This window comes from Camponotus floridanus, unplaced genomic scaffold (genome assembly GCF_003227725.1).
Source record: "Camponotus floridanus strain SB8 unplaced genomic scaffold, Cflo_v7.5 scaffold9, whole genome shotgun sequence".
Taxonomy (NCBI): domain Eukaryota; kingdom Metazoa; phylum Arthropoda; class Insecta; order Hymenoptera; family Formicidae; genus Camponotus; species Camponotus floridanus.
The window spans coordinates 3,538,074-3,561,258 of NW_020229860.1; the positions used below are offsets into that span (position 1 = coordinate 3,538,074).

General features: G+C 33.8%; 1 protein-coding gene across 2 annotated transcripts in view; it reads left to right on the forward strand.

Moving 5' to 3' along the window:
• LOC105255624 overlaps positions 1–23,185 on the forward strand; it is a 202,342-nt gene that overhangs the window by 118,547 nt on the left and 60,610 nt on the right. For both annotated transcript variants that reach the window (XM_020028903.2, XM_011265040.3), the window contains one exon: positions 21,549–21,661. In XM_020028903.2, coding sequence (XP_019884462.1) covers positions 21,549–21,661 — 113 coding nt within the window. The remainder of the gene's footprint in view (positions 1–21,548; positions 21,662–23,185) is intronic.

A 23,185-nucleotide genomic window follows, 5' to 3' on the forward strand; every position in this document is an offset into this window, starting at 1 on the left:
TTAATATGCATATTGGTTAATGAGAAAATAATATATTACTGATTTTCTTGCATAGAAAAAATTTATAGCTATTACAAGTTTTGAAATAATAGTGAAAAATAAATGATAAAAATAAAATGTTTACCATTGAATGCGATTCGTTTAAGTCATACGATATATTTAATAATCAATTTATTTTTATACATGTAGAAAATATTTTATTATTAATCTATACGAGAAAACACACACAATCCATTAAAATTTTTTATGTGTGTACGATTTAAACTTGTAAAATACATGTATAGAATTATTTATGTTATACAAGAATTATGTATAATATTAATCTCTGGTGATTTTTTCTCTCAATAAACAATATAACATTAGTAATATACAAATATGCTAAGCATATATACGTAAAAGAATATCCGAGCGAAAGCTTTGCGATTGTAATTGTTAATCCTTAATAGGCGCGGATATATCGCAAATTATATGCATATACTTTATCCAGAAATAATCCTCTTTGCGTCCGCAGCATCGGGCGAGGAAGTGAAGGGAATGAAACAGGGAGAGGCAGAAAGAGTTATATCCGCCGCGTCGACGAAAACTTCGACAAATCTCCTCGCGAACGACGACGTAAAATGCAAAATGCCCCGAAATTAACGCGTTACAGTCACGCATTTTCGGCATTAATCGCATCGTCGAATTGGATTAGTCGCGATGCGAATTGGCGTTCATCTGTCGGTCGCGTTTCATCGGCAGACTGCATTTGCATTGTACCCTGCATGCATTCGACATATACATGCATATATATATATATATATATATATATATATATATGTACAGGTATATCGTATATATGTATATGTAATCACGCGTCGCGCCCGGTGATGTCGAGTTATATCGACATTAACAACCAGTAAGGCCCAGCCTGGCTAGGCTACTTGTTAATCTCATGGCTTTCGTGGGCAACGCCGATCCGGATTAGCGTACCTCTCCCTCCCCGATAAACTTCATCAGTGTCATTGCGAATAACTGTCCGACGACGATTTCACCGGTCGTTTTCGGTGCGTCCGTTTGCTCGCTAGATATTTGATCTACACACGATCGAATCCGATCTCGCCGACGGCGATGATAACCCAAGCTATGCGATTCGTCCGATATACCTCGGGGAACTAATAGATGCGACATCGATAGCCAGGGACATTTCCTGTATACATCTACTTCCTCGCAGTTACGATATATGCAGGTGAACTCTCGAACTTCCTCGGAGCTATTTGATTTTCTCTGATGATTCATCAACGCTACGTCAACGCACTACGCATGTATATATCTATGATCCACAATATGCGTCACGAAGATGCAATCGAGAATTATTGAAATTTCGTATTTATATTGTATCTTTACGAACGTGATCTACCAGAAGAATAAAAATCACTATCAAGCAAATAAAATTTATAATTATTTTTTTCGCGATATGCCGCATTTTTTAAATATTTTTACAGTGCATTTGCTGATGCATGTATAGCCGCAAGGTACATTCGCAAATGTGGTCTCAATATGATATCATTTTTATTCAAACGAACAAATTTTATTAAAGGATTATTCAATTAAACAGTACATTTTTTTTAATTGTTTCACATATTTCAAAATTTTCAAAAAGTTTTCAAAAATTTGCAAAGAGAAGAAAATAGAGATATACATGTACGAATAACGTTGCGCTTGAAACAAATGCATTTACTGGCATAAGATTCTCAATAAGCTTCGTCGCGCATAGCATTGTCGCATTAAGAAGCGAGCCGGATTCGTTCTCGTGATAACTTGGGCTTAGGCGGCCCAAAACCGCGGAAATCCGTTTCCAGTCTCGTAGCGAAAACCGCACTGTTCTCCAAGACGCTACCACACTGGCGAGTCTGGATAGCGCTACGGTCTGGTGATCACGACTTTATGTGAGTTTCTAGTACCTTGTAAACGCTTAAGTCGCTCACTACGACCACCAGCCGCAAACTCGCATCTTGAATAAATACGACTGCGTCTTACGTTTCCTATATAAGTATGATTGTCCTTAAGGAAGAGCTGCCTAAACTCGACCGGGCGCGCTCGTTACGTTTTAGTGCGGCAGCATACAATGGCAGAAGCATAATTACTTGCAGAACGTTATTTTAAGCATCAGGAATATCGTAAAGAATACTTGCGCATAGATGAATTAGATGAGAATAGGATCTTGTAATCTCCCCTGATATTAGGATTATCGTTGCAAATATTTTATAACGTGGAATCATTTAATTTTCAATTAAAAGATAGAGGGAAGAGAACACACGTCAATAAAATACGAGAAAGTCGACCTCTGATATATCTACGAGGATTTATAGGATAACATATCAAACAATAACTGTATCAAAGAACACAAATACAAAGGAAACGCGCTTGTAAAAAAACACATGGCAGCCGCGCATAAAAAGCTTGTGATAATTGATGCGGATGTCAATGCAACAATTTCGCTTTGTTGCCTCCTGCTTGTTTCTATTTCCCGATAATGGTCCCCGCTTTTCTGATTCTCGCGACTCATTTTATTCAGACAGACACGCGCTTTATTATAGCAACTATCGTGCTCGATCGCAACGTCCGAGCATCGGTTTTGCAACGGGACGAGTGTTGTATATCGATTCGCCGATTTGAAAGCGACCGATTTATTGTTCCCCGTACTGACCCGTGCGTTAGAACTCGGGTTCTATTGGATGAGCCGGGCCTTTCGCGTTCGCTCGGCGTCAAAGCCATTCCCGAGTCTGTTCAGCCGCATTGTTAACTAACGATGTGCGCTTTATGCGCAATGGAAACAATGTAAACACGTTATACCACTCGTCGAAGTGGACAAATGGACGCGTCCCTTTTCTGTCGAGCGATCGTCGTCCAGTCGCGTAAAACACGTTGCGTTGAGATCCCAGTTGTGATTTTACATTTCGCGCTCGCGTGGCTTAAGATCGATTTGTAACGACATTATCTGATTCTGACAGTTTCTCTCCTGACTACGGTTGCGGCAATATTCTGCAACATAATTGAACACATGATTTATATCATTTCTGTACATTACACTTGCAGAATCCTGTTTATTGTATACAAAAGATTATCTCCATGATTTTTTATCGCAATCCAGCAAGCGATAAAAATCAAGCGAATTATTGTGATAATTTTAAATTAGATGAAAAGCACACGCTATATAAGTATATCAATCATATCGAGAAAGAATAATTTTGCCTTTTGACAGACTCTCATTCTCGATAAGGCGATTGTCGTACCGAGGAATTTCCGTCTCCGAGATTTTAAATTATCAGCTCCTTCGTCGTAGAGACGTTGACGGATGATGGCGAAGTACGTTCACCGTTATCGTTATCAGGACAAATCACTAGTCGTCCGATCACCCTGTCGCTGCGTATCCCGCTGACGTCATTTTTCCCAGCAACGGATATTTCCTTCCATTTTTTCACGAAGATGTCGTCGTTCGAGTGACTGAGGTCACCCGCAGGGGTTTAGTCCTGCAATTCGAGCGGTTCTCGAGAAAAAAAGAGAGAGAAATAAAATCACACGATCCAAAAGTACTAGACATAAGAGAGAGAAAGAGAGAGAGAGAGAGAAAGAGAGAGAGACAGAGAGAAAGAGAAAGAGAGAGAGAGAGAGAAGAGTCTCGCGGTATACTCACTTACCTATCTATCTACCTACCTACGTACACCTACCTACCTACCTACCTATCTACCTCTAGCTACCTTGCTATCTACCTACCTCCGAGCGCCTTATCTAACTTCGCTTGAGCGAAGCAAAACACGAAGACGAGAGGATATGCCCTCGGCGCGTTCACACAAGCATCTCTGCGTGGTGCCTGCGTTCGATGTAACAAAGACCGCGAGATAGAAGGGAGAAAAGCTTCTCCATATAAGGGACGACAAAGTGCGGATAGAAAAGAGTACGTACAAGATGTAAGAGGCCACTTAAAAATCGATATCCGCCCGTTGCACCTTTACTCCTACTTGACATTTATAGAAATACGGTTTAAATTATTGAGGTATTTTATTCGAGGAAATCGACCGTAAAAACGATCGCGAACAAGGGCGACGGCAAAATATTAGCCTAATCTCGCAATAGATAAACATTATATAGGAAAATAATATTTATATAAAGCTAGTAAGATATACCAGCGACAGCGTATGTGAGATAAATATAGCTCTTACATGAAAGTTATTTATTTTTTAAGGAAATATTCTTCATCTTAATATTATGTCCTATCTTTCTGACGGATTATTGTTCTTAACTATACTATTTATTCATGTAAAACTAGAAATTATTATGTTTTCAATTATATTTTTTTTTGTAGAAATGAATATTTTATTTGATATGTAATTTTTTATTTAATCATAGGAATATTCTTCATTGAGGTATTTTTTTCTTATAAAACGGGAATGAATGATTTTGTGGTTACGCGATGTTATTCGATCAATGTAAAAAATATCGACACAACACACTCATGTACAGGCAAAACACATAATGTGAATGCACATGAAATATCGTGACCCGTTATTAAATAAATAAAACTGATTTTTATATTAAAAAAATCGGCGGTTTATTCCCGTTGGAACTACATCGTTATTTATCTGTTCGTTGATAACAAATCTTCTTCACGCGGATATTTATCATAGCCATAAAAAAATATGACTGGTTCAAACCAACAATATTCCATTATAATTCTTTCGCACTTTTATCGTAATATTTAAAAATTGCTTCGTTTTCCGCGCGTTTAATCTCCGTAGTTAGAAATCAATTGTTTGATTATTTAATTAATATCATATTTGAGAAAAGTATTGTTCATAAAATTTGTATTTTTTCGAACTACTATTATAATATTATATTATTTTGCTTTAAGCAGGAATAAATTTAAAAAAAATAACATAACAGATATTCTGAATTATTTATGTAAATATATATATATATATATATATATATATATAAATTATTAAATTAATAGATAAACAAAATGTCGCAACTTGGAAAATCATTAATATACTTGTAAATTGAGCGCGAAAGAAATATAAAATCGTGAAACTCAATCTTATGGAATAATCGAAATTATATATTTGTATTTGTAAACAAGGTACAGTACAGCTGACGAATAGTCACCATGCTGGGGGAAAATACTTTTGTGATAAATAAATAAAATGCGGACGGTTGAAGAATGGAATACTAGAAGCTACTTAAGTATATGTGACCCCTGCATTCTATATCGTCGATGCCTCGCGAGTTCATAAATATAAAAGACTGCATTTACATTTCGTTTTCGATGCCGAAGGGTGCGAGAAAACCAAAACGAATGAAAGGAATGTCCGGCAGACGAGATCGACAACTACGAATTGCAAAGACAACGCGCTTTGCGATAAGAGTCTGGTATCGTAAAACGCGATATGCGTCTTCCCTTAGACGATCGTGAAAAAGCAAATACCGAGAAAACACGCGGCGTATACATACGGGAATACATAACGCAGGGAAAATATAAGACGCGACAGAAGGAAGTGATGTTCCTCGTAAGGGGACAACGTGTAGACGGTGAAAACGCGGGGATTTCTTTGAGATTTATGATTACTAGAGTAACATCTGTATACGGAAATGTAAAGTGCGAGGGTAAACACGAAACACGGCTATTGCTGTAGCTATAAATAAATATTAGGTAGAAAAAAAGAATTATCTGAACATGATGGCAAACTGCACGTAAAATGTATAAAAACGTGCAAATACATAAATATGAAACGCATTCGTCGATCAAATATATGTACATTAAGTTTCTACGCATACAGAATATCCATCAGCTGCAATTGCATTATTTTTTAAGTATTGACCGTATTTGGCATTAAAAAGAGCGACATGCACGTCGAATAAAAAAATTCCTCGTAACGTTTTTGATGATGACAAATATTTTCTCAGAGAATTGTGTGAAAAATTTTAAAAATCATACGATATATAGTAACATTTTTGGCGCATCTCTGACATTTACGCTACGATTCGTTGAGCAAATGCAACGTTCAATCGATACTGTACAAATATCCAATAGCATCGGTCATTGTCACGTATGTGGCACGTTAAACACGAAATGTGATATCCGAAATTTGTCATCAGCGAAAAATATTCGACGATGACAAAAGTGACATTCGTAAATGCACTTATTCGAGCGCGTGGCGTCGCGCGTATTTTATGCTTTATCAAAACACTCGCAAAGGGAAGACGGATAAGATGCGATTCTGCAAGGTAGCAACTCGGATGCTGGGAATGTAAGACGCTATTGCGAAGATTCGCGTCTCTCCGGTACATGGGGAGGACAAAGTGCGGATGAAAGAAGAATGGAATACAAAGTACTTAAGACGCAGTGTCCCCCGACCGCAGTGCGGTCCTTTGAGATTTACTTCGCACGTCTAGCTTGAAAGATTTACCTTTTAGAAGTTACCTCCGGCGCGCTCGTACTTAGGGATTCCCGTGTCTTGTGTCGTGATTTAATCGGTGAGCATTAGCATAGTCTTCTCGAGATGCACCAAGATGGAGTGACATAATTATACCTGCAGTTTACACTTTAAGCGACATATTGAATGGAGCTCATCCATTTTTTCGACTTATATCCCATTTATAAAATCTCACAGTAGTTATCATGACGAAGCTTTGAATATTTTCAAGTGACAAATATATCGTTATTTATAGTCGAAAGACTTTCCAATAGTAAACATTTGAAATTTCAAATGAGCAAAGCGAGAGCTTTTTCTCTTTAAGGCGACGGTCTTTGATGTTCCACTCTAGAAATTCGAGAATCGCGTTGGTTTATGAGAAATTAACCTGATGGTTGCTGTAAGCAAACTAGTGGCGAGAACGAATCTCAAAAGGTGTGTAGCCAGCTTTCATATTTTATAATTACATACATTTATTTGAAGAGTACATATGTATAAAGAGTAGTCTGAAGGGTCCTCTCGATGGCTAGAAAATCACACAATCAAAAATATATAATTCCATTAAAAAAAATTATCTTGACCTTCAAATCTTTGAAAAAGATAATCTTCAAAAAACTTTTTCTGTTTCATAATTGTCTGTCTGTTTAAGCGATGCAACTTTTTCATTAGATCTTTTCATCATCAAAAACAAATATTATAAGATAGTCCATTAAAAGTGGACACTATCCTATACATACATATAAAAACCTCAAAGTTATTTATTTCTATTTTCTCTAGTGTTTTAAATCTGTCAGTTTTCCTAGAATATCTATATGTTGCATATGTTATATATATTGTATCATATCTAAAAATGCAAAAATCTACTTTTGTTTGATTTCGACATTATAACTAATTATAACACATTAATCATATGAAAATAAATAATCAATTTTTATCGAAAAAGGAATATTCAGTTTAAACGATAATGAATTAAATAATTGATATTGAATATTAAATAGATTATAACTGAATAATTAAATGTTATTATATGTAATATTTTGTATAATGCACGCATACACCTAATTTATATATATATATATATATATATATATATAGAGAGAGAGAGAGAGAGAGAGAGAGAGAGAGAGAATGAGAGAAAAAGTGAAGAGAAGAAAAGAGAAGAGAAGCAATATATATATATATATATATATATATATATATATATATATATATGCTATTATATATTAATATTTAACTCATCGTGCAGATATGTATACAATAATATTAATTCAAATCTATAAAAAACTATTTGAGTATAATTTATAGATTATGCTCAAGCAGTGATCAAGCAGTTTTAACACGATAAATATATACATATCAGTAAATTGTAGAATACACTAAAACATATCAAATTATATAAAGGCAACAAATATAATTTTCTTTTGAAACACAATTTCATATTATATAACGTATATATAATATGTGTTTATTATTAATCTCGTTCTATTAAATGTATTTTAGTAAAATTTAATTTTACGAGATTTAAATATTTTAGAGATATTAATCTCTTCAGTGTATATTATTGATGCAGATATTTCTAGTAATGCAAATATTATTTAAATGTATACCTCGAATTTGGTTACAATTTAAAAATTTTTCTGTAGCGCGGATGTGTAATGTAATATAATAGTATTAAATATGTGATACATAATAGTAGTATAAAAGTATTAAAATCCATCCACAAAATAATCTTCTATTACACATATTTACAGCTCTTCTCTTCCGGGAATACATTTTTGTTAATTAAATGTATATTAAAAAGTTATCTCTCGTTCTTTATATTGACAAAAGTAATTTAAAATATTTAAATGAATAGAAATTATTAAAAAATTACATATTTTAACTACATAGAAGCTAATACAAATAATGGAAAAGGATATTTTAATTAAATTGATATTCTGATTAAAGGATTGATTTGATAAAAACCGATTTCCGTTCGTGTCATTTATCACCGAATGAAACATTCCTGTCGCTTGGTAGAATAAAAGTATGTGAACCATTTAATTCTCCGCTCGGAGTGGCGTGGTTACTTTCAATGATGAATTTCCGGCGCGACGTTTATCCAACGATGACGCGAATTATGAAAAATTACGGTCGTCTCATATATGATACGCGACCGACGTGAGCTTAATTAATTCGCAATTTTCTTCGTGATACGCGAATTCCCGGCGCGAAATCTCGAATAAATCGCTCCGGCTCTCGTGCACGGAATTTAAGAAGATTCTACCGCGCCAGTTTAATATCACGTTCGAATGACGCTCTCGAGAATCGAAATGCCAGGAGAATCAGGCCCGGGTGGATAAGAAGGACTGGTTATATGATGGGAACGGAGATGGTATCCGTGAAGAGTGCATCCAACTTGCTCGCTCGCCCTTCCGGCAGACACCACCCTGTCCCAGACTATCGCCCTGCACCGAAAGGACGATGTTATCGAGATTCTATGAGTCCGATTGCCGTTGCCTTTCCATTTTCTCCGCCACGGGGGGTTATCGACACCCTGTCAACCATTTCGCGCCTTCACCGCGCAGGATGGCCCACTTACGAAGTCGATTCCCGACGGACAATAACATGGCCTTTAATGAAAGTGTGGGAAGGACACCCCAGCGGGCGATATCGGGATCCTATCGCGACTGTGGTTTCGCTGGTAATTACATTGTGCATGCGCAAAGGTAGCCTTTTGGCAAGCGCATCGGAAATTCGGCGGATTCGCCGTTTATTGCTTGCCGCTGGCAGTAATTTTAGATTTATTATCAAGCTATACGAAAGATCGTTTATTGATCAATATTAATTAATACGGTTAAAATAATTGAAATGAAATGTGCGACGTGGAAACGAGGAACATATATTTTTTTAAAACTCTCTTTCTTTATTTTTTGGCAGAACGAAATTTCATAATTAACTTTTATATTTAAATTCGCAAATTTGCAAAAGCGAGATTCGTATTTTAAGCTTTATAAGTGCAATGCGTACAACAAGAATAAATATTTTGAAATTTGCGAGTGATTACACGTGCTATTTTTTGCAACAGTTTCTTTGCAATTATTTCACTGTATGAAACGTGACCACCATTGTACGCCACTGGCTAACTCGTTTGTCAAGGTACAAACGAAATTTTTAATTTGTGCAGTAAACCAAGTAAAAATGTACTCAACAAGCTTCTCTCTAATCGTTATATTTTTATTGCAACAGATAGTTCACTTTGTTTGTCGCAGACCGCGGCTTTTCGTTTAACCATAATGAATTAACTTTGAAGGAAAAAGAACGCGTCTACGTTTATTCACACAGCAATATAATTTTATGAAAATTATATTAATTACGCTTTAAAAAAATTAGTCAAGCAAAAAGGGTAATTCAGCTTCAATATTTTCACTTATCTAGACAGATAGTGGCAAAGATATAAAAGCTGAAAGAATAATATATTGTGGGTGTATGTTAAATATAACAAATTTAAAAACATGTATTATGTACTACTTAAAAATCTGTTTTTATTACATCTAATATATTGTTGTTAAACTTCTATTATAAAAATATACTGCATATTATCGTATATAAAATGATCATCAATGAATATTGATTAGTTTTAGTTTACACGTTGTCCTTGTGAAATAAAAAAAATATCATTGCTAGATCTATGTATATGCGAGAGCTCCTTCACATGAATATATTTTTTGCAAAATACAATTCGAGGCACATTTATATGTACCTATAAATCCTTTTGTTCAGTTCTTGCACGTACACTCGCAAATATATAACTTGCTGTATTCTCATACGATAAATTATTCTCTCAGTATTTTTGTGTGTATGTCAAAAACAAGCAGTTATATTTACCAACCAGGTAAATGGTAACAAAGCAAAAGAATTTTTTTATTCTATAAAATTATAGCATAAACGATTACAAGAAAGATTGGATAAAAGGATTAAATTAATTTAATGAACATTATTGAAAATTGGATAAAAGGATTGGATAAAAGGATTAAATTAATGAACATTATTGAAAATTGTATAGGAAATGGTTATATAATATATAATATTGTAATATAATATTGTACAGACAGAGAACAAAAAATAGAAATTAGTAATTTATTAAATATTATTTTATGAAGCGTGAATAATAGGCAAAACGAATTCATATCTTTTATACTAATATAATAAAATGTTTAATGGTAAATTTGTTAATTTTTTAAATTTAACTTTATCTTATTTTTTATATTTTTATTTCATTACATTGGAACTTTTAAAATTTCAAATATTATTATTTTTTCTTTTTTAATGTTATTCTTGCATATGATTATTGCTTTTTATATGTGATTAAGTTTTTTACAACTGCCCTGCATCTAGAAGATATTATATTTGAATTTGTTTAATTTTTTTATTTTATGTCTTTTCGTGTAAGCACAATGTTTAGTTTGATTTTATTACAAATTAAACTTTAATATTATAAATTAGACTTTTAAATTGTTTAGGAGAATACTAGATTATATAAGAAACATATAAGCAAAATTAAATATTTTATTCTGATTAATTTTTTGTTTTTGGAAATAAATCTTTTAGCAATCTTCGACCTAGTACAATCGATCAATTTATATCACGAGTAATACGCATCCTATTTCAACGTACAATTTTATTTGACACAAAATTTTATTTTTTAAATGTATTTCAACTGTAAAACAATAGATTTGCAAAATTGCAAGATATTTCGCAATATCGATCAAATCACGATAGAAAAAATGACCACAATGGAAATAATTCATGGATATTTATATGTTCATAAAATACAACTATTCTTTATTTCCTTTTTGTTTCTATCTCCACTATATGTTTTATGATCTCAATTTTTACATCTTTATGAGAAACTTTATAACAATTGTAATGCACTCAACCATAGTGTCTCCGTAAAAATTCAACATTTGACAAATTTTATTTTTGCTTATTCGACTGGATCAAAACATAAAATTCTTCGTGTTTGTTGGCAGCATAACCGTGGTTCCTAGACCGTGAATTGCACTCTGCGCATAAGCATTAACTTCCGCATTTCAGACAAGTGTCGTGGTAACATTTCACTATGCCCCGCACGAGCTATTTTATGTCGCGCTATATTCTGTTGGTTACAGATTTTCGATTTATGGAATAAAATATGACTTGCAGATTATATATACAGGGTGTCCAAAAAGTCCCGGACCAATCGAATATTTCATAAACTATGCATTTTAGAAAGAAATGTTTCAGACAAAAGTTGTATGGCTTGAAGGGGGCCATCAAATAGTGGCAATGATTTGACATGGGAGAGTCATTTGAAAGTCACGTAAAGATCACCGTCAATTTCTTAAATGGAACTCCCTATTTTTTATTACATATTCGTGTAGCTTATCTCGAGAGCTTTCCACAAAACACTATAATAAAGTATTTCTTTATTGAGTACTTTTCGAGTTATGAAGCTTGAAATCATTTCTTAATTTTACATAAACCGTAAAATATCTTGTGAAATATTCATTTTTCGATTATCTTACCTTAATAATTTTATATACAAAATAATGAGAGAAATCAATTGGTGTAAAGAAAAAACATAGTTGTTTTTAAGAAAAAAATATGTAATTTGCAATTAATAATATATATATATATATATATATATATATATATATATATATATATAGAATATATCCTGATTATAATATATACTGATTTTTTAAATAAAATATAACAGTTTTTAGAAAAACATCATTTGAAAAACATCATTTGTAGAGAGAGCAATTTCAATGAGAGCATTAAAGTTAATTTGTAGTAATCGAATATCGAAGATAACAAAGTTATTTTTATCGTTAGTTAGTGTTTTAATGTTATAAGAAAATGTGTGAAATTAACATATGCAAGCAATATACATCATCATCATATCATTAATTTTAACTTTTTGGTAACATTTAAAGATATTTGCATACGTAAAAGATATCAATTTTCACGCACGTTGGTCCCTCGCCTTAATACCTTAAGTGCACGAACTCGTCTACGTGCTAGAATCGTTTACACCCTCTTAATACTTATAGCACATATACGTGCCGATGGCTCGTACGTGAACGCGATGCGTAACACGGTCTACGTGATTCAACAAAAAAAGGAGATTTAAAAACTCGCAAACTTATTCGATTTAGATAATATAATATATTTATTTATAACTTGCCTTTCGCGCGATATAGTTTATCGTGTTCGTACTTTCTAGTTTGCAAGCTTGATGAAAAATCGAAAAATTCTCCCCTGCGGCTGTTGTTCTTTTACAATGTAACGTTAATGCGCTTGCCAACAACTTCATATTTTAACCTGACAATTTTTGAAACGCGCAGAGTGGAAGTTTAGATCAATACTTTTGCAGTGATGAAAAATAAGATCTCTCGAGAGAGGTATTAAACTTTTTTTTTTTCACGTTGCTGTTGTACAGTGGGCAGAAAAATGAAATAGGACGGGCTATAAAACGAGGAAAACGCTTTACGGTACATTTCATAGTATTCTCTTCCCGACGATATTTTTCCTCATTTGATATTGGCGATGACAAATATCTTTTTACTTCGCGAGTTTACACATACAGTTTAGGCAAAACGATAAAATTTTTTTCATATATATCAAAGTCATAGATTTTTAATAACTCTATATCAGAGTTGTAGAGAGGAAAGTTTACTTGTGCTAATTAAAGTTAAACTTAAAATGTATCTTGGCAGAAAAGGTTTTATTTCCGTGAAATTGATATATATATATATAGTATATTATACATATACATTATTATAGTATATTATACATATACATTATTATAGTATATTATACATATACATTATATCACGCACGAGCGAAACGATGTCAAATACGACGTTTTAGTTTAACTTCAGATATATCAAAACTTGAAGTAGATCGTCATCATTTTCTATTGCGAATGTAAAACTGACTCGGGCACGATAAGCGGCAATCTGACTTACATGGAAAACTGATTTTGCGATTTTCTCGGACTTTGCTCAAATCTCTCTCTTGTCTCTTTTTCTCTCTCCATTTCTTTTGGCATCGAGGCAATAACACGCCCGCTATCTACATTCGTGAGCGTGGAGAGAATTTCGTTTGTCAAGAAATTTTATTTTCCCCTATTCGACGCGATCGAAATGCAAACTCCCCTCGTCGTTTCTGGCATCGCGTCGGTACTTCCGGTTCGCTCAGAGTGAGACGTGTTATGCACGTACATTTGAGATTCTTTGCTGCAATATGGATTTACGGTAGCACCGAGGAAGAATGAAGGAGCATTCACGGACGTCGTGTACTCGTGTGCTGCAGTTTCTCGCCGCGCTTTTTTACCCTTCCTGAATTTCTCGCGTACCTCCACGCTCTTCAACTTATCCTTTGTATTCATTTGAATCGTCTTTCCGTCACGCTCTTTTAACGCTTTCGATATTCTATCGCTTCTCACTAGATAAGAATACTTCATAAATATTCAAAGAGATTCCCCTCACCAGTAAATTAAATCGGAACTGAATCAGATTATTCTTGCATTTTGTAAAATTTTACATAAAAAAAGTTGCCATCCTTTAATTTTATTCCAAAACATAAAGATAGAACTGCGAATATTTTTAATCGTTGATTAAATTATTTAAGAACTGTTAAGAAAATGACTGAATAATTATTTTTTTATCCTAAATGAATTTATATGAATAATTAAATCTGAACGGTATAGTTTAACCAAATTATATTTACATTATTCGAGAATGGCTTGCTTTTGTACTTAAATTTGTACGGGGACGCAAAGACAGTTATGTCTCGTTTATTCGGGGAGTATTTCCAGAGCTTCAAGAAAATATTTTAGTTTGCGTTTCTCCATGGGGAGGACCAACATACGAAGAAAGTGGAGAAGAAGGAGGGGAGGTTACGGCGCATAAGTATCTCTCTTTCGATCGCGCGCACTCGCTTCGATGCTTACATTCGTCTGGGAATATACAGTTACGGCAAAGGAAACGTTTATCCACACGCAACGTGAGATTTTGCCGAGAAACATGGATTTGCAAGTGCTCCATCGCATGAGCGCGGAGAAGCTTTCTGACAGGACCTCCCTTTTAACCTTGCTGCTCCGTCTACGCGAATTCCCGACACACATTTCTCGTTTCTTCCTTCGTTTGCTTTATAGAACGCCTTTCGCGATCGCCTTGTGTATTTTTCTTTTTTTTTTAAGTTGAGCCGCAAAAGATTTATCCATTCTAAAAGACTGAAAGTAACTGAAATATTGAAAATAAATCTTTTTCCCTCTCGTGCAAGTAATAACGCGAAATAATTTTCTCTACATTTATAATATTTGCTATAATACATTGTAAGTTGTCGATATGAATAAACTTTTTTTATTTCGTTTGTGATAAATGAATATTTGTTATCGTATCGATTATGAGTTACGTTTCGACTATTTTAGCTATTCTCTGAATAGCGTTTCGACATATGCAATCCATTCAACGCGCAAGATTTCATAACAATACGATTAAAAATAGAAACTGATATATCATACAGCAATGTATCATGTCTTGAAACACCTGCAGAAACCGTGCAAAATAATCTTTATATTCTTCGGGGGATTTTTCTCCATATGAAATGCATTCTTTGCAAAATATTATTGATTCAATCCCCAAGCAATCGTATATATATATATATAGAAAACAGATTTTGGCGATAGAATACCGAATATGCGCTCAACAATGCCGGTTTAGAAGGAGCAATCGCACAAAGCATCAAAGCTATATGTCATTTATGCAAAAACTTATTCACCGACCGACCACATTTTCGCATAGCTATCTTCCGTTCTCCGTTTCATCGTCATTCGCAGGGTCTTACACGTTTTGCGATGTCAAATCGGAGTACTTCTGCTCCCTCGCGTTCGGGTTATGCACATGCATTCGCCACAAGGAAATACATACAAGAAGAGATGAAGAAACGTTTCCACGGAGCCACCCAATCAATCTCTCTCTCTCCCTCTCTTCCTCTCTCTGTCTTCCTTTTTTTCTCTTGCCTTTTCTACTTCCTCCATCGGCTTTAGAACTGCTTCACACGCTTCCTTTCGCACCCATGTCGCTTCGTTTATTTCCTTTACATCTGAGACAGGGCTTTCGATCCGCAACTTTTACTTTGCCATGCCAAGCGGCTGTCGAAGTGTTTTGTAATCCTGGAAGAGACGTGCCCCGTGAGAAAATTGATTTTACACCCGGACGCGCGCTCTGTCATGTCCTAAAATGCATCTAGCATCTTTCGAGGATGACAGGTAGCGATCCTTTCCGTGTTCGTTATATTTCTTCGTGTCGCAAATCGTATATTTATAACAATAGTGATTCGTAATATAATAAAATATTAAGCAGACGAATTTTAATTTAGTTATAAAAAGAAATTAATAAAAATATTCAAGTTTTTACTTGCATACAAGAAATAAAACAGCAATTATACTTATTGAATATTGATTCAATTGAATTCAAAGAAGAATTTTTATTCTTTTACATTTTTTCTGTCTCACTCATCCTCTTCTGACATAACTTACGTATAATTAGAATTCGAACAAGTGTCTATAAAAGACACACAAATTTTATTATTTCAGAGGGAATAAATGTTTTGCAGTGAAATCCAATAAAAAGAATATAGCGCTTTCGCAAGAATTTTTGGATAATGAAAGGTTAACGAGGTATTTAATATAAAATCGAATTTTTATTTCTATTAATATATAAATATTCCCAATCTAATATTATCAACCTATTGCTAATGATAGGCGAGACCACAGAGTATGTACAATATTTATCATTCGCCTCATGCTGTTCGAATCATTCATACTACCAATTACCAATAAATTGCATGCGGTTGCGGTACTATGGTTGCGGAATATTCGTAAATCTAACGCTAACGTGGTTAAAATAAAATAAAATTTTCAAAAATATTTAAATACAAAAGTCTCAAAAATAACATAATCAAAAATTAGATATGTGGCTTATGAATACGCACTTTATTATATCTACGGAATGTGTTTACGCATGTAATTATCATTTTTTAAATATTTTAAATTAAATAAAAATTGATTACGTGAGAGAGAGCAATATTTTGTAATATTTCACGATATTTCAAAGTATTCATTCGAACAAAATTAATCAAATAAATATTTCAAGAACAATGTATCATAATTAATTACCGCGAAATTTCAAATATGAAACTATTAAGCGTCTTTTAATTTCGTGTGCACGAGGACGGTTATGAAACTATATTTTGTAATTCGTTTTAATTGCACAGCATATTTCTCCTAACTTCAATATGTATCGACAATGCAACAGCAGGCGGAAATTTGTGATAAATGCTATGGCGAATCATCACATGATAGCATATTGAAAATTTTGAAGTTGCGTGCTTCAAGTTAAGTGTTTTTGTGCGCCGATCGTTTAAATCATGATTATACGTACAAGAGTCCCACGCGCCAATACAGAACACATTATATTCCAAATAAAATGAAATTTAGTAGACCAATTAGCAAGATAATAAGCTTTAAATATAATAACTGGCTAATTTAGCGCGCCAGGAAAGGATTATTAATGCAAATGGAATCAATAAACGGATAAACGAAAGGTTGGCCGATTTGTGCACGGCTCATCGAGTTGTGCATCGCGTTGGGAGAGAATTTAATCATAATACTTGCAATCGTGATACTTGCAATTTATCCTTATGTATCATATATCTACACAATTTATTTATATATAATTATTTATATATATATTTATTTATAATTCTCGCACATTATTATTTTTTATTTTCCTTCCATTTTATTTTCCTTGCATTTTAAAAACAAGAATTCAATTCAAAATCGTTGAAAAAATGTTTTAATTATCATGAATACTATCTACTTCAACGTACATACAATTTAAGCGAATTTCCTGTCAATATTTTTTTTTGCAAAGTCAAGAAAGATGTCGTTAAGACTCCTAGAACAGTGCAAATACGACCCGTGAAAAGTTTATTTTCGAAGGTTTTCAACACAATCGGAATTCGGATCAGATCGTGGAAAGAAGTTCGTTACAGTAACGAACTGGCAAACCTTTTACCGGACCCATGCGCACCCGACTCTTTCTTAATTTTGTTCTCCGAGTGAAAGAACGTCGAGTTTGTTGGACAAATCCACACATTTCCAACGACAGTGGATACATTTTTTCAAACAAACGACTATATAAATGTGAAAAATATACTTTATTTCAGTTTTTGCTATTAGCTAACAGATAGTTATTTCGGATAATTTAATATGAAAATCTTCGAATTTTATTAAGTTTTAAAAAATTATCAAAAATATTTCATGGGAATTTTCACGATAATGACTAAACTTTTTAAAATGTAAAAATAGTTATCGCGTTCAATATCATAAATTTCTGCTTCTGCTAATGCAACTCCTCATAATATAATATAATAAACACATGAATTGATTTATAAAAATACAAATCTCAATATCAAGGTATTTTATTATTGTTCAGGAGCAACGGGAGTTTCATTTTTTGTTTCTCTCCTTCTCCATTGACTTCGTGCATAGGTTTATATTGCAAAAGGCAAAAGTCCATTTCTCAACCGCACTATACTTTTATGTTCTTCGTTCTCTTTTATTCACGAATAAAAAGCTTTCTATTTTCTTTCTGCACAGAGTTAAGGGCCCAGTGACTCCTTTGTCAACTTTTTGTCGCAGACGGAAGTGCATCTAACCTTCATTAAGCGTGCCTAGTAAACGCGCGCGTTTCCGTAAACTTTTTTCTTTGCATGTACTTTCTAAAGTAATAGTCTATCACAATAAAATGCAACGCATATGAATTTTGAACAGATTTTATTTTATTTTATTTTATTAATGAAAATTAATGTGTCTGGAAAATTATATGTAAAATATTCCTCGGTTTTTTCAGAAATTATTACTAAACTACAAAAATTTGCATTTTAATTTTCATATCATCGGAGAAGGTTCCTGGTATTTGGCCTGACGTTTTGAAATATAAAAGCTTTATCATAACAGAGGATTCTCGAGTAAAACTGACGTGCTTGATAAATTTAATATAATACAACAAAAATAATATATAATATTTAATTGAAAACATTGAATTAAATGTTTCAATTAAGCTCTGATAATTACAAAATTATTGCACGTCTAGTATTTAAAATAATCATAATATAATTATCAATAAAATTATAATATTTAAAATAAACATTGCATAATTTCATAATTTTACCTAGAAAATTACAAAGACAGCTCGAGGCTTCGTTGTAAAACATATGACGTAATTTCTTTAAGAACAGCTATTTCACAATATGCACAGTAAAGTTTATCGCCTATGATTACAATTCTTACGTATATGGTAAAATTCTTCTGTATTTTTTAGCTGGGGAACGAAAATTTTCTTTCTAGTCGCGAACAAATTGTGATTCCGTGCTCGTGAAACCCTCGAAGGCACGCTTCGCATTTCGCTTCATGGAACTTTATAAGTTCCATCTCATGGTTCTCGTTGGCATCTGCGTAGAAATTTACGCGCGGTTTCGCCATAACGTGGCCATCGACTTGCCGTCCACGGCGAATAAACTTGCTTTAATGGCATACTGAATCGGTTTAACATCCCCGGATGCCGGAAAAGATTTTTCTTTTGCCAAAGAAACGCCGCCGAACGCTTTCGTCTAATGCTTTCCAAAATTTGCATCCTAATCTTCGTAAACCCCGGCAGGGATTACGGCCGTCTTCTTTCATCGTGCCGAGGATTTGCTTAACCTCGGCTTTCTTTGAGAGGCAATCCTCGTCCTACCGCGATCGATATAACATTTTACAGAGTCCCCTGTAAAGTGCATAGTTTGTAATACGCGCGCATAAAGGTATATAGGTAAAGCATATAAAAAGATTCAGTTTTTAAATATTGATTATAATTAATTAATATATATTTATCACAATGAATTTTTTTATTTTACCTAACGAAACCTAAGTAAGATTATTAATATCGACACGTTTACAATAAGCCTGTATTACATAATACACATTGATATTTCAACTTACATGTGGCTATGAAATATATGAAGGATTAATAAAGACCCTTAGGATAATTTGGGATTTAATGAAATATTCGAACCTTGAACGTATGAAAATCCATCGTAAATCTCATATAACATCGAGCGATAGATCTCAATCGATCTCTGAGAAGTGGTTGAAACTCAATGTAAGTTCAAGCGGTCCCATTAATCCGTAAATTACTGTAAGTACTGATGACATTATTAGTAGCCGGAGATGACGCAAGTTTCGCACCGCGAAACTCGTGGGGAGGTGACCGCCGAATTGGCAGCTAATCAAATACGCGGTTGATGAAGGTAAGAGATTTATTTATAGTAAGTAAATACAATTAGGAAAGTCACGAGTGCTCCGAGTAATCTTTAGTCCCAGCTGACGCTATATAACTTGACTATAGTCAACCTAACTAAATAATCGAATTAAAGGCGTCTTCTGGCGCGCGGTGCCCTCCCTGTTAGATCAAAGTTTTATCGAATTTTCCGCATTCATTTCTAACTTGTATCCGCCGTGATCTTCGGTTCATGTTTGTAAAATTAATCTTGGAGCAATATAGATATAATATTGATCGTAATGTATTAAAATTAATAATTTGACAAGCATGATATCGCAACGGTCATTCGTTGAGCATAATCTTCGAAAAAAATGCACTTTTAAATAGAAAATTACAGATATACACAACTACTAAAGAGATCTTTAATAATACTAGCAGGAGCTGCTAAATTTAAATATCACCGAATATAATACAGATGAATTAAAATATTTAAAAAATGAGAAAATTATTTTTTCTTTAATTAAAATTTGTTTTATATATGTATTTAATAATTAATTTTCTCCGATAATTTTATATTTTACGTAATTTAATTTTTTAAATTATTTCGTAGATTTTTTGCCTTATAAATGATTAAGAATCACAATTCTTAATTGTACTATTGTAAGGGAATTAAAATGCACAATGTTTCTCGCAAAGCTCGGAATTTCTTTGCGACAACCATCCAAAGTTTGAATATCGATATCCAGATATTCGGCACACTCTGCCAGCTTTCTAAATAGTTTTCAAGCGTGACAAACAATACCTTTGGTTCCCGATGAACATTTGATCAATCTCGAAGAAACATCGTGCTGGTGCTTTCTTTAAAAGAGCAACTTCTCACGAAATATATAACTTTTCTGTCATCTACAAGAAAAAGTTTCTAGACTTGTAACCATTCGCGATAACGAAACTTTCGCGTGTCCGAGTTGTTAGCAAGTGCTTCGCACTTTGTGCATGACATATTGACACGCATTTCAAATGCACTCTAGTTCAATGCGCAGATATCTCAGCAAGATTTCGTATGATCTCAAAAATCGGTAAAATTAATCGAGATTTTTTCGCGAAATAAAAAAAAAACAACACATGAAAAATTATGATGAATATTTCCTTTCATAAATACTGATAATATATGCAATGGACAAGTTATTATGATATGTTATTAAATTTATCGCTTGCATATTGCGGTATATATAAATAGATAAGCGATTATTGATTTATAATAATTGACAAATGGTTATATACCATCGTTATTCATCTCGTTATTATTATATATCTGCCGAATTTCTTGAAGCTCGTTTAAAAGACTTTTTTATCGACAGAAATCTCGGCAAAAACGGCGCAATGTCCGGCCCGTCAATAAAAGCACACATCAGTGATTTACGATCCGCATGCAAAATGATGACAAAAACAGGCCGCAATAAATCGCGCGACTACATCGGTCCCGTGGTTATTTCCTGTACATCACTTTGAAAGAATCCGTAAATTTGTCTGCCGTGAGCCAAGATCTCGTCATAAATACCGTGACCAGCATAGGTAGCAGACGGTAGCGAGGCATGCATGCAAAAGGCGCATACAGCTCCGATGTAGGTGACCCATAGTAATTTATCACGCTAATATTTTCTTTTATTGTCGTGACGCATAAAACCCGGCATGCATACTACGAGTTGCAGCATACTTATATATGGAAACGCGCGTGTTTCAGAATAAACGAGAACACAACACGGTCCCAGTTCCTGGCCTACTTCAGCTTCTCATCCAAAGCGAGTACATCTGTCGGCTGGCCGGTGAGGGGCGGACATCCCGTTAACAACACGGGTAAGATGTTCAGATTTCTCTCTTGCAGTGAAAAATGAAATTATGTTACGTTTCAACGCACAACTTTCTAATATACTGTAATATAAATTTCTCACACTGGGTTTTATAACATGCATTAATCAATAGACTACTTCCAAGCAGCAACATTTTCTTTCTTTCTTTTTTTTTTAGCAGTACTCGTAATTAATTTTCTGTAAAATTATTTCAATTGAAAAACTGATAATGCATTAAAACTCAAGAAAAATTTTGAAATTTACTCTTCTGAACAGCAAAAAGTAAAATTTCTTTTATGCTTTGCATTTCTATATTTCTATTGATATCTCATTGATATATTGATAAAACGTTTTGAATCGCAAAACCGATAACACACAAAGTCACGAGACAATCATACAGTAATCTGTTAGACAAGTGAGATTTTGGTGTTGCGTAAACTTAATCGCCAGATTACTTCCACTAACGCATCCCATTACTGACGGCTTCTATCGTAGACTATTGCTTGAACTACACGCCAACAACCTAGTTCACTATCATCTCCCATGACGGTAACTTCATCTTCTTGTAAATTACACCTCCGCGATATGTCTTATCATGAAGTATATTCAACACCGCAGGCGATCTATATAGTTAAAATTTTTCTTAATATCTACGTGAAAACTTTACAAGCTACGAAAGTAAACTTTTCCGATATACAGACACAATCATGTAATTTTTTAACTCGCACTATTTTTCACGAAATGTGGAGCGACATTTTTTCGCAGATTTTCAGCAAATAAAACATTTTTCGCGATATTTTTGTGAATCGAAAAGCACGAATATTTCCATGAATGATTTAATGAAGCAATTTTACTTGATTCTTTCGAAAAAGAACGTTTTTGTATCGGAACGAAAACAAACTATTTAACTAACTTGCTGAAGCGTAAACTTTGTAGTATATTCGCAAATTATCGACATGCGTTTTGCATGTGGAATTGAGTTACTATACGCTAACTCAGTTGCCCTTCTCGATTAAAGCGTACGTTAACGAACGTTCGCCGGATCTTTCTAGCGCGTATCGCCTATAAAATTCATAATAAAAAAATCACGATAAAAAAAAAATAAATGGAGGTCGGAGAAGAGAAAAACGGTTTATAATGTCTGCAAGCTGTAGAGCGAATTCTTCTTTCTCTCAGGGAGAAATCTGTAGGTAAATTGTGAGAATGGCATAGCTTTTGGGTATCTTCGCTCGAGATATATTTTGCAAATAATTTTGGAACCGGGCAGATGTGAACAGCAAATTACAGGAAAAAGAGAAATAGATGTCAAGGAAATTCACTTGCGCAAATTTACTTGCAAAAACCCGATGCAGAAGAGTAATTTCTCCCTAGTTAGAACGAAAATTATAGCTTAAATGCGGTTCGAAAGCGAAGGAGGAAACTGTTCGGCTCCGAAACTATTTAGCCATCGTAATCAAGAGCTAATTAAATCTCGAGTATCGATCCATCCTCGAGATAACTGCGCGCGATCTCTATCTTTAAACGCGTTTCT